Source organism: Mirounga angustirostris, unplaced genomic scaffold, assembly GCF_029215605.1.
Source record: "Mirounga angustirostris isolate CCGP_5_RB_7025 unplaced genomic scaffold, mMirAng1.0.hap1 SCAF_7, whole genome shotgun sequence".
In the NCBI taxonomy this organism is placed as follows: Eukaryota; Metazoa; Chordata; class Mammalia; order Carnivora; family Phocidae; genus Mirounga; species Mirounga angustirostris.
The window spans coordinates 64,617,781-64,630,579 of record NW_026991715.1 but is presented as its reverse complement, the minus strand read 5'-3'; the positions used below and the strand labels follow the sequence as shown (position 1 = coordinate 64,630,579).

Genomic DNA, 12,799 nt, shown 5'->3' with positions numbered 1-12,799 from the left:
CATTATCTAAGATTTTTGCCCTTCCTTTTTTTTTTTTAAATGTAAAAGCTAATGGTAATGACAATGACCTCATGGAGTTGTAAGAAATAAATGAGATTATTTATGTGAAAAGAATTTGTAGATTGTAAGGCACCATCAAATGTCAATTAATTTGGAGGAGGGAAGAAATAGAAACTGAGAAAGAAGAGGATAGATAAGTTCTGTGGCATGCTTTGCATCTTTTAGTAATGGAAGAAACCTGATTCAAATTGCCACAAAAGTGATCATTGGTGTTGAACCTTCTTCCTGTCTTAAACATTGATAGTGTACCACCTTTAGGGCAGGTGTTGGTTAGTTTAACTTACATATAGTGCACAGCACAAAGCTGCTGTGTATTGTTTTTAATTGATATGAAGGTATCTGGAGAATACACAGATACACTAATTTCTTTTCACTGTTTGAAAGTTAAGCCCTATCGACAAGGTCCAGACACTATAGGGTTGCCACATTGTTTTCTATTTCATGCATATTCTTATTAGATTCTACTGCTGTTGAATTTCATGAAATTTTAAACTAGAAGAAAACAGTTGCTGGAGAAAGGAATCAAATTTCAAAGTCTTGGCTCAGTGCAAGACAATGTTGCCCAACCCCTAAGTGCTTCCTGTCATTGACACTCTATTGCACTGCTCAAAGTGATGATGGTCAATTGCCTTTCTCTCCATAAGTCTTTAAATGGCTTTGACTAATACTTGAGGAGCCATTTACCATTGTACTCTTCCAATAGCCTTGCCTGGTGGAGCTCTCACCCAGTTGCTTTAAGTTGTTACTATTCTTGTGCCCAGCCCTATCGCTACCCCCCCAACTCTCTGCTAAAACTACTTGTTCCTTGTCTTGACTAATCTTCCTCCAGGACTCAGGCATTCACCTTTTCATACATAGTAGACAGTTTAATTACCCTTCTTTCTTTTCTAATATGCACATCCTAACTTTCTCTTCAGTGGCTTTTCTTTCACTCATAAAGGTGTTCTAGTCTCTTCAGTTAAACAAAATTTAAAAAGACAAAATTAGAGAATACTATACATTTTTCCTTGACCTTTCTTCATCTTCCAGGGAGAGCTTTTTCTTCCTTCAACTTCTCTCTTCCCTTCTTCACATTGTCCAGTCTGGATTCTGCCCTGAGTCAATTAGCATCCTCCAAAGAAGCCAACAGTAAGCCAACTGTGAGACTGTAAGAATTAGAGATGTAAAAGATTTACTGGGGAGTGGGGGAGTGGAAGCAAGAGTAGGTAGGATGAGCCTTCAGACTGTGACATAAACATGTCACCTCCAAAAAGAGAATAGGAAGGAAGGAAGATGGCATAGAAAGAGCCTTGCACTGCCATGCCATTTGCGAAAATCTCAGCCATACCAAAGGGGCACCCCAGAGTAAAAAATGTGCACTAGAGGAGTCCTGAGTTAGGCAGGACTGTCCCAGGTCTGTACCCTCATAGTGCTAACAGCTGGTTTTCTCCAAGGGAGATCAGACACCACACTTCTACTGGCTGTCACAGGTACTTCATGCTGGTGAAGTTACTTTCTCAAAGCTTAAAAATGACTATGAGCCAGGGGTGCCAGGATGGTTCAGTTGGTTAAGCTGCCAACTCTTAATTTCAGCTCAGGTCATGATCTCAGTTTCCTGGAATCAAGCCCTGTGTCAGGCTCTGCCCTTTGCGGGGAGTCAGCTTGAGACGTTCTCTCCCTTTCCCTTTGCCCCTGTTTTTCCCCATATTTGTAACTTGATGAGCTACTTCTTATAGACTGGGAAAAAACTATGGTTCACAGAAGAATGCCCCACTACAAATCCATAAATAGTCAATAAAACTATTGCAACCAAATATCCACTTCCCTTGGACTATGTGGTTACAGTCATTTGCAAGTTTATGCTATTTTTACCAACAGGTTTATAAAAGCTCTTCAGTGTTCATAACTCCAGAAATTGCCATTCAGTATTACTTTTGAAACATGCAGAAGATATTTCACAATTTGGAGAACTTAATACCAATATTTTACTCTGTGCTAATATTTCTTTTTGACTGCTTAATATGCATCAGACACTGTTCGGGTGTTTTAAATATACCAATTCTTTTCATCTGTATCATCACCCTTTGAGATAGATTCTTCTAATACTGACATTTAACCGAAGGTGAGATTGAGGCACAGAGAAGTGAAATAAATCTTCCAAGACCACATGGCTAGAAAGCCAGGAAGCCAGTCTTCAGTCCCAGGCTGTTAGTCTCAGAGCCCCACACAACTACTCCATTTCCTATACCACTAATATCCAGGACACTTTTCTCTATAAAATTGTTAATTGCTAAAGGTTGGCCCAGTATCTCCTTTCAAGCATACACATCATGCAACAATTTTTCTTCTGTCTTTCAGGTCCCTGCATTCCTAATCCATGCCATAATGGAGGAACCTGTGAAATAAGTGAAGCGTACCGAGGGGACACATTCATAGGTTACGTCTGTAAATGTCCTCGAGGATTTAATGGGATTCACTGTCAGCACAGTAAGTCATCCACAATCATTGTGCTTTTATTAGTATTGATTGCAAAGTATACAAGTCATTATCATTCTTGTTGGTAGTAGACTGACAGAAGCTTCCCACAGCAAAGAACCCTGAGAGTTGGCTAATGCTGCTTCTCTCCCACTGAATACACCACATCTCCCACTGAGGGACTGGACTATGTCTCAATCCTCCCAGTGGTATATGGGGCTAGTAGTTTTGTGTTGACTCTTTTTCATTATTCTCCAGCTAAACTTGCAAAATCTTGCCTTTTATTTTAAATTGCTATATGCCTCTTTCTTTCATATTTGTCCTGCAGCTATACTCTTAAAGTTTCCCAGACATTATTCTGATTAGGTTCAGAGATATAAAAGAAAAGAAAACTGCCCACCTGGCTCTATCTATAAGCCAGTTCCCTCCTTTGTACATGTTGGCATTTTTAGTGTGAAAATCTTTGAAAGTTCAACAACTATGTTATCTGGGCTTCTCTCTCTTATCCCAGGTTTTATTTATCCTGGGAAGTTAAACAAAATAGGTTTGCTTGTGATGCTGCCTTCTTAGAAGTATGGCTCAACATAAATGCCAAGTGAGTGTTGGGGGTCCTTAACTGCTGAAGAGGGTGGAGCAGGGAGGCCACCATGAACAGTATGCTGTCAGGGCAGGCCCTTACGGAGGCTGTCACATGGTAGCTGAGTCTTGAAGGAGGGAGAGGATTTTGATCAGAAGGAGGAGAACAGGGGCACCTGGGTGGCTCAGTCATTAAGTGTCTGCCTTCAGCTCAGGTCATGATCCCGGGGTCCTGGGATTGAGCCCCACATCGGGCTCCCTGCTCCGGGGGAAGCCTGCTTCTCCCTCTCCCACTCCCCTTGCTTGTGTTCCCTCTCTCACTGTCTCTCTCTCTGTCAAATAAATAAATAAAATCTTAAAAGAAAAAAAGGAGGGGAACAGAGGAATGGCACATGGTAGGAAGAGTGAGGAATGAATATATGAGTTCTAAATACTGGAGTGATGGTTAAGACCAAAGTTGGATGGGTCAGCCAGAGCCAGATTTCCAACCGCCAGCAAAAAACATAGAGTACCTCCTGGCTCTGAGACTATGGGGACATAATGTACTTTTAATGTATTTTTCTGGAGCCTTCTGTAACTGGGAATTTGTAAAATTTCTGTAGAAGCCTATTATAATGGCATTTGTGCTCCTTAAAACAGGCACCTAAACTGCTTGTAATTATCTCTAAGAGCTCAGATCGCCCACAAGGAACTAAGTGGCTACTGATTTTTCTCAGACTGGGGCCTGAGTTGCCAAGGCTGATTCTCCCTCATTGTGGCATCATTGCTCAGCTTTCACATACAAACACCTCAGAACATCCCCAAGCAGATAGACACGGGAGCCCAAAATCTTGGCTGCCTTGATATTCACTTAATCCCATGAAGAGAATATTTCTGTCCTTACATATTTACAAATCTTTGTGATATGGTGTCAGATCGGTGCTCAGAGGAAGAGATTCTGGCCACCCAGTTGAGCACCTTAATTCAGAGCCACTTGCATCCAATACACACATGCACTTACAGAGGAATCCCCCCCTTGAGATGAGAACAGAATTTTCATAGTGGGATGCTGTCCAAAGTTCTGAGGCAGGAATTTCTCCCAAGGTCAGATCTTCCTAACTTTTTCTTTCCTAAACTGCAGGGCTCTAGGAGGGAGAGGGTAAGAGTATACAAAGATTCAAACTGTTAGAAATCCTTAGAAGGACAGTATTTAAAAGGCATGTATAGACTCTAATGTCACTTAAATATTTCATATTGATTAATTCTCTAACCCTAATCTACTGCTGATGTCAGTGTGGAGTTGGGGCTAGTCCTTAAACTAGAGGTCGAGAAACTCCAAATCTGAGTTCCAACTAATAATATCTGTACAATGGTACAACATTATTTTCACATCTCTGGGCCTTGTTTTCTTCATATTGTGAAGAAACATTTAGTTTCCATTATCTTTAATAGTTTAGAAGTCCCATTGAAGACCTCTAGTCATCATTTGATTATCCCGGTATAAGGGAGGTTGCTCTGGACAGGGTCCTGGGGAGGTGTCCACCTGTCTCTGACTCCCACATGTGGTTAGCTATGAATTCTTTCAAGAGAACCATCAGGTTTGGAGAAATAGAACAAACCATTCTTGGCCCTGCTCCCATGGTGGAACATCCAAGTCTTTTCTCTCATACCTTATACCATATTCAAATAAGCTCATTAATTCACATAATTTTGTTGAATTTCAAAGCTTATTTTGAAACATAAAAAAATTCTCTCCCTTACTGCATCTGGTTCCCCACAAGACTTTAAACCCATGTTAGGAATTGCCCTGGGAAGCCTGAGGCTGAGAGATTCAATTCAGAGCTGGGATTTGTGGTCTCAACAAACTAGACCCTATTCTCTGAAGAGCATGGTTATCAGAAAGAACAGAGAATGGAAGGAAAAGGACTGGATTTGGAATCAGAGACCTAGATTTAGACCTGACCTTTACAGTTATTGGTTAAATGACCTTGAGCCAGTTGTTTGACATTTCTGCGATTGAAGACATACAAATCGAGAAATTGAACTAGAGATAGATGGTCTTTGGTTCATACGAGCCAGGAGAGTATTATGGCTAAATGGTTAGCTTGCTCACTGTACAAAGGTTATCAAGCCATTCTCTTTATGATGAAATTGAAAAGGATTATATATTGGGAAAGCAGATTTAGAAGTTCTTGGAGCCCTGAGAGATTTTTTTAGGTAGGAAAAACAAAAAAGCCTCTCTCTCTTTTTAAACAGCTCTTTAATCCTTTGTAAGAACTGCTAGGTATTTGGGTTAATTTTTCACAATGGTAATAGTTTTATGGCCCAAATATGCTCTAGAACCTTGCTGCTCAAAGTGTGAGGTCATACATTAGCCTTGCCTGGAAGCTTGTTAGAAATGTAGATTATCAGGACCACCTCACACCAGCTAAATCAGAATCAGTTTTTTTTTTTTTTTTCAAAATGATCCCCAATAGACTCCCACACACATATTGAAGTTTGAGAAGTACTGCACAAGGCTTTCAGTAGCTGAAAGTAATCAGCTTTCAGTTACATAATATATTATAGGCAAATTATTTATTACGGTTTTTGCAAATCAAAACTATATTGAAAATCAATGAAAATGAGAAATGTACCAATATAATATGAACATTTCATTTGGAAAAAGGATTGAAAAAAATTCTTCAGGCATCCATATATGGGGGAGGTATTAATTTAGTTCTGTATGGCAGAATGTGAATTAAATATCTTTTAGAATATAGCTAAATAGTTAAAGAATTTTAAGTTTTATGATACAGGAATGATAAATACATAATTAATAGATTTACTTTAATAACTATTTTGTCAATATGTTACAAATTAGAAAAAAATGTTTCCAGTGCCAGCATTATTATCTACACATGATTTTTTTTAATTAATAGATTTTAGTTTTTAGAATAGTTTTAGGTTTACAGAGAAATTAAGCAGGGAGTTCCCATTTATCCCTCCACCTGCCTGCATAGTTTCCCCCATTATTAACATTCACATTAATATGGTATATTTGTTATAAATGATAAAATGGTATTGATACATTATTTTTATCTAAAGTCCATAGTTTATATTAAGGTTCACTTTTTGTATTATACAACCCTATGGATTTTGAAAAATACATAATATCATGTATCTACCATAGCCTCATAAATGGTTTCACTGACCTGAAAATCTTCTGTGCTCTGCCTAGTCATCCCTTCTTCCCTTGCCAAAGCCCTGGCAACCACTGATTTTTTTTTTTATTAACTCTACAGTTTTGCCTTTCCCAGATGTCATGTAGTTGGAATCCTACAGTGTATATGGCTAGAATAATATAGTATGGAGCCCTTTCAGACTAACTTCTTTCACTTAGCAATATATATTTAAGGTTCCTCCATGTCATTTTATGTCTTGATAGCTTTAAAAAAAACCACTGAATAATATTCCAATTTATGGATGTATCACAGTTTGCTTATTCATTCACCTATTGAAGAACACCTTGGTTGTTTCCAATTTTTTGGCAGTTATGAATAACACTGACTATAAACATTTATGTACAGGTTTTTCTTTTGTCTTGTGTGACGTAGTTTTCAACTCACTTGAGTAAATACCTAAAAGTGCAATTGCTTGATCATTTGGTAAGAGGACACCTGAGAGTAAGAAACTTCAAACTGCCTTCCACAGTGGTTGTACCATTTTGCATACTTACCAGCAATGGATGAGAGTTCCAGTTGTTCCATATCCTCACCAGCATTTGTTACTGTAAGGGTTTTGGATTTTAGCCATTACATGTGCATTTTTGATCATGAAAGTAGCAGAGGTTGTAATTTTATAAAACTAATAATGATTCACATTATTTTTTATATGGAATTACCAAATTATACATGTTCTTAAAATACCATTAGAATAATGTGAAACACACAGGTACATATATGTATATGTATGTATACATATGCATGTGTGTGTGTGTGTGTAAATTATAAGATGTAAATTATAGGATGAATTGAGCACCAAAATTGTCTAAAGGTTAGACTTTTGAAAGGCATTTTTATGTGCGCAGTTTTCTTCTGGGAGCTGCATTTTGGGCTGGCTAGAAGTAATCATATTTTATTTGTTGCCTAGAAACAAATTTAATGCCTTAGGGAAAGACAATTTCTTCATTCCCAGAACTCTTTGTCCATGTTACTTCTCAAAGCATTCTGAGCATTCTTCCCTATGTATGCGCAGCTCCCAGCCTTCAATTCCTGCTAAGCACAAATTTTCTTGGTTCCTCTTCTTCAAGGAAGGAGAGCTCATCTAGGTACCCATCAAGCCCTGAAACAAAAAGGATTGGTTTAAAGAAGTAGCCCAGGGGCGCCTGGGTGGCTCAGTCAGTTAAGTGTCCATCTGCCTTTGGCTCAGGTCCTGGGATGGAGCCCCACATTGGGCTCTCTGCTCAGCAGGGAGTCTGCTTCTCCCTCTCCCTCTGCCCCTGCTCCTGCTCTCTCTCACACTCTCTCTCTAACAAATAAATAAAATATTTTTAAAAATGTAAAGAAGTAGCCCACATTATCTGATTCACTGAAGACAATATGCTTTCTAGTCCCTTCACCCACTGAAGAAGTTGGCCAGAAAAATATAGAATCTAAAACTTTCCTCTTCATATGTTATGCTAACTATTATAAACCAATGTGTTCTTAATTTTATCCTATTGATTAATGGATTCATATGTTCAACAGTATTTATTTTTATTTTTTTGTCTCACATCAGATATTTATTATGACTTTATGAGTACTATTAATTCTAACCTACCATTAAACAACACTTATCAGTAATACTGACAATAAGTGATACCCATCTTGAAAGCAGGCATTCATTTCTATCACAGACCTTGGCACTGAATTCAGCAAGGAAATCAAAATGCTTTGTAAGATGTGTGGCAAAAGATTGATTCAATGACTAAAAAATGAAAGCACTTGAATTCCACATGATCAAGATTAAAAAGGAAGTTGTATTCTGGGCGAAAAAGATATGATTCCAGGCTGATGGAGCATGGGTCTGTGAGTCATTTTGCTTTTGTAGCTTAAATATTTCACTTTTCTCAGAGTTAGCCAATGATATTTGCCATTTCGAGGATCATTGTTAATTGGCTTAATAACATATTTGTCAATTACATGTTTTCTCTGGTAAGTGATGCTTAGTAAACATACAGACTTTGGTTTCACCTCGCTCTGTTGAATCAAAATCTTTGGTCAGTACCCTGGATATAGCTGAAAGTGTTCATATGGTCCATAGGTGTACCACGCTAAGGATAACTGGCTTAAAAAAATGGCCTTTACTCTCCAGATTTTACTGAAGGAAGCCATGCTGTTAGGGAAGAATTCTGGATTATGCTGGGGTTTTTGATGCAGCTGTCTCTAGATCAATTGATGAAGGGTCAGTTAGCGCTTAATGGTTCTGTGCTTCAGCTTCCTTATCCAATAATTCAATTCAACTTAACAAACACCGAGAACTTCACAATATGTTATATGCTGGAAATATCACGTCTATGAAAACTGGAATTAATAATCTGTTATCCTTCCCTAGACAGGATATTTGTTAGGATCAGATGAGAGGTTTGAGAACATACTTTACATATTTTAAGGTGTTAACTATCCTTACTGGGCTAATATTTTAAAATGTAATGGGGATTCCTAATGGTCTTTAATTTTTCCCTTCCTCTAAAAACATTTTAATTGTAATTTTTTTAAGAAAAAAAATGAGTGGTGGGCCAAGGGGAAGCTCAATTTGTAGCTCTATGCTTTTCTATAAGAATTCCTCTCTTAACATCCTTAATTCTTATAACTAATTATTATTTTTTAAAATTACTCTTTCTGCTTTTGGCTTGATGGCCTCTTTATTTTAGCTTTCCACTAGAGGATCAGTTTGTCTTAATAAAGTATTTACTTGAAAACTGTGTGGAAACTTTACCTGGAGTTATTACTGACACCTGCAAACTATGTAACTACACTGGCTAAATAAACACCTCTAATGAGACTTCCAAAATAGACTTGTCTCCAACCCCAAAAGATTTTCTGATTGTGGGCTGAAATTTCAAATTGTCCTATTCACCAGTGACTTTACAGGTCAGTGTTAGCCACCTTAACTCTTTAGACACAGGTTCTCAAACTTAGTGTGCATCTAGGAGTACAGATAAATATTTAGATTTCTTTTGCTCATATATAGATATTCCAATTTAATACATATAATTGTGGACCCAGGTCTGACTTAATAAGTACCCTAGTGAAAATGATGCAGATGATTCTAGAACACTGATTCTCAACCGTGGCTGCACATTAGAATTACTTGGGGACCTATGAAAAATACTGATGCCTGGCTCTCACCCCAGAGACTGTGATTTAATTGGTCTGGGGTATCGTCTAGGCATTAGGAGTTTTAAATCTCCCCAGATGATTCTAACGTGCAACCGAGGCTGGGAATCAGTGTTCTAGAACCATACTGTGAGGAATTACTATGCCTTAAAAAAACTAAACAGAGGAATACTTAAAGAGAAACCGAGCTTGGGATACACAAACATAATCCCACATTAAATGTATAATCATGCAACCTTATTGAATTTTGTCATTTTCAACCATTTACAGCAAGAACTGATTAAAAGAATCAGGCCAGAAAAAGGTATTAGCTCACTGTTCTTTAAATATGTTATCCCTTAATCTATCAGAGTTCCAAGGCATTTTAATTTTTGTGTTTTCATCCTTGGCAGGAGCCTTTCAAAGAGCACTGTCTTGGGAGATATATATATAATGGATATTTACACTATTCAAATATGGACACAGTTGTGATTTTTGCAATAAGACACTCACATATTCAAAAACCCAAAATATTTGAAAATTGTTACTTTTCTTTTTTAAAAGATTTTATTTATTTATTTGAGACAGAGAGAGACAGAGAGCATGAGAGGGAGGAGGGTCAGAGGGAGAAGCAGACTCCCTGCCGAGCAGGGAGCCGGATGCGGGACTCGATCCAGGGACTCGATCCAGGGACTCCAGGATCATGACCTGAGCCGAAGGCAGTCGCCTAACCAACTGAGCCACCCAGGCGCCCTGAAAATTGTTACTTTTAATAACAGTTAAACATTCTTTTTTTTCCTGTTACTTATTAAAAGAAATTTGATTGTCAGGAAAACAAACTCTGAACAAAAACACGTTAAACAAATTTTGCCAGAAGGTTATACTCATGAAAGTGGTGTACTTATACTAATAGACCTGACCTTCTAAAACTGATTGACTCATTATTGTATAAAGGATCTCCAGGAATAGAGGTAGTACCACAAATACAGTTTAAAAAAAATAATTTGTTTGCATGTAATCCAAATTTCCCAAGCTTCCCAGCTTGTACTCTTAACATTGATTTCCAAATTTCTGTTCTATGAACTACCATCGTCCATCCCAGTGCCCTATGTAAAGCCTCATTCTCCCCTGAAAACTTAACCAAATCCCTGTGAAGAAGCAATTTATTTATTTACACATTTGACACATTTTTTTGGAGCTTACTTACTATTTTGCCAGGTTGCCAACATGTGCTTAGGAAAGAATATAAGCTCTCTGGCTCTGCTGCTGGTCCCATCTTAAAAATACTGCTAAGCAGTAGGCTGTTCTGTCTTCTGCTGGTGGCCATCCAGGCAACTGAAACTGCACAGGATCTGAGGCTTTATCAGCCATTTTAACAACATTGGGTTCTACTGTGTTCCCTGGGGCTGGAACGCCATGTGACTTTTTCCAAAGCCTCACACATTCCTTTATACACACAGCTGCTCAGCCTAACTGCTCTTCCATTCAGGGCTCAAACTGACACCTCAGAGGTGCACCTCTCTTACTCTCATCTCAACCATTTTTCCCAGGGAGTCTTTTTGCAGACTCATTTCATTTTAATCAGTTATAAAAGCAATAGCATCTGCACACATTGGCTCCATAAGGCTCTGAAGTCTACTCAGCCAACAGATATATGTTAACTCCTTGTTCCGTGCCAAGTACTGTTCTGGACATTGTGATACAGTACGGATCCAAAATAACCAAGTCCCTGGTATCATAGGACTTCCATCCTGATGGGGAAATGGGTAATAAAAACTATGATGCATGAATTTACCGTATGGCCCAGCAATCGTCCTCTTGGGCATTTATCCCAGAGAAATTAAAACTTAAGTTCACACAAAAATCTATATGTGGATGTTCTTAGCAGCTTTATTGATAATAGCCAAAAATAGAAGCAGCCCAGATGCCCAGGTGAATGGTTAAGCAAACAGTTGTATATACATACCATGGCATACTTACCACTCATCAATGAAAAGGAAGGAACTGTTGATACATCCAATAACTTAGATAAATCTCCTGGAAGTTAAGCTGAGTGAAAGAAAAATGCCAGTCCCAAAACAATACATACAAGATGATTCTAATTATGTTAACTTTTTGAAATGACAAGATTTTAGAAATAGATTATTAGTTTTCAAGTGTTGGGAAGAGAAGTAGCTGAATGTAGTTATAAGAAGACATGAGGTATTTTCGTGGTGTTCGAACTATTTAGTATATTGACTGGGATGATAGATGAGAAAACCTACATATGTGATAAAATTATATAGAATTACTTACATTTATACAAATGCACAGAAGTAAAACTGGATAAATCTGAATAAGATTGATGTAGTAATGTCAGTATTTTAGTTGTGCTTTTATATTACGGTTTTGCAAAATGTTAACCATTGAGAGGAACTAGGTAAAGTGTACATGGGATTTCTTTGTATTATTTTTTTTTTTACAAATGCATGTGAATCTTTAATTATCTCAACAAAAATCTCAATTAAAAAAGATAATGTATCAGAGGTACAGGTCTGTGATTCAACAGTCTTGCACAATTCACACGCTCACAGTAGCACATACCCTCCCCAATGTCTATCACCAGCCACCCCATCCCTCCCACCCCCCACCACTCCAGCAACCCTCAGTTTGTTTCCTGAGATTAATACATTATATGTTAAAAAAAAAGAAGAAGAAGAAGAAGAAGATAACAGGAAGGGAATAATGAAGAGGGGGAAATCGGAGGGGGAGATGAACCATGAGAGACTATGGACTCTGAGAAACAAACTGAGGGTTCTAGAGGGAAGGGGGGTGGGGGTTGGATTAGCCTGGTGATGGGTATTAAAGAGGGCATGTACTGAATGGAGCACTGGGTGTTATACGCAAACAATGAATCATGGAACACTACCTCAAAAACTAATGATGTAATATATGGTGATTAACATAACATAATAATAAAAAAAATTTTTTTTAAGATAATGTAATATTATACAATATCAAGTATTAATATATAAGGATAAAGACAAAGAGCAGAGGTGTTTGAGTGCTATTTTAGGCATGGTCAAGGAAGTTTTCTCCCAGCAACTGACATTTGAGCAGAGATGGTAAATGAAGTTAGGGGGGCCAGGCAAGACAACAGAGGAAATAGCAAATGCTAGAGTTGTAAGAGGGCTTTGTGCTTGGAGTATGGTGGATAATGAGGAGAGGGGTTGAAAAGAGGCCTGAGTGGTAGTCAAGGGTCAGATCATGTAGGTCCTTATAAGCCATAGAGAGGACTTTTTATTTTGTTATAATTGTGGAAGGGCACCTTTGGAGGGTGAAGAGTTAGAGGGAGTCCACGAACTGACTTCTGTTTGGAGAGTGCCTCTGGCTGCTGCTGAAGAACAGGCTGT

At 38.1% G+C, this 12,799-nt stretch overlaps 1 protein-coding gene across 2 annotated transcripts in view; it reads left to right on the top strand.

Moving 5' to 3' along the window:
• The window catches only part of EDIL3 (EGF like repeats and discoidin domains 3), a 392,992-nt gene that overhangs the window by 181,930 nt on the left and 198,263 nt on the right, over nt 1–12,799 (top strand). For both annotated transcript variants that reach the window (XM_045897839.3, XM_045897830.3), the window contains one exon: nt 2,398–2,526. In XM_045897839.3, coding sequence (XP_045753795.1) covers nt 2,398–2,526 — 129 coding nt within the window. The remainder of the gene's footprint in view (nt 1–2,397; nt 2,527–12,799) is intronic.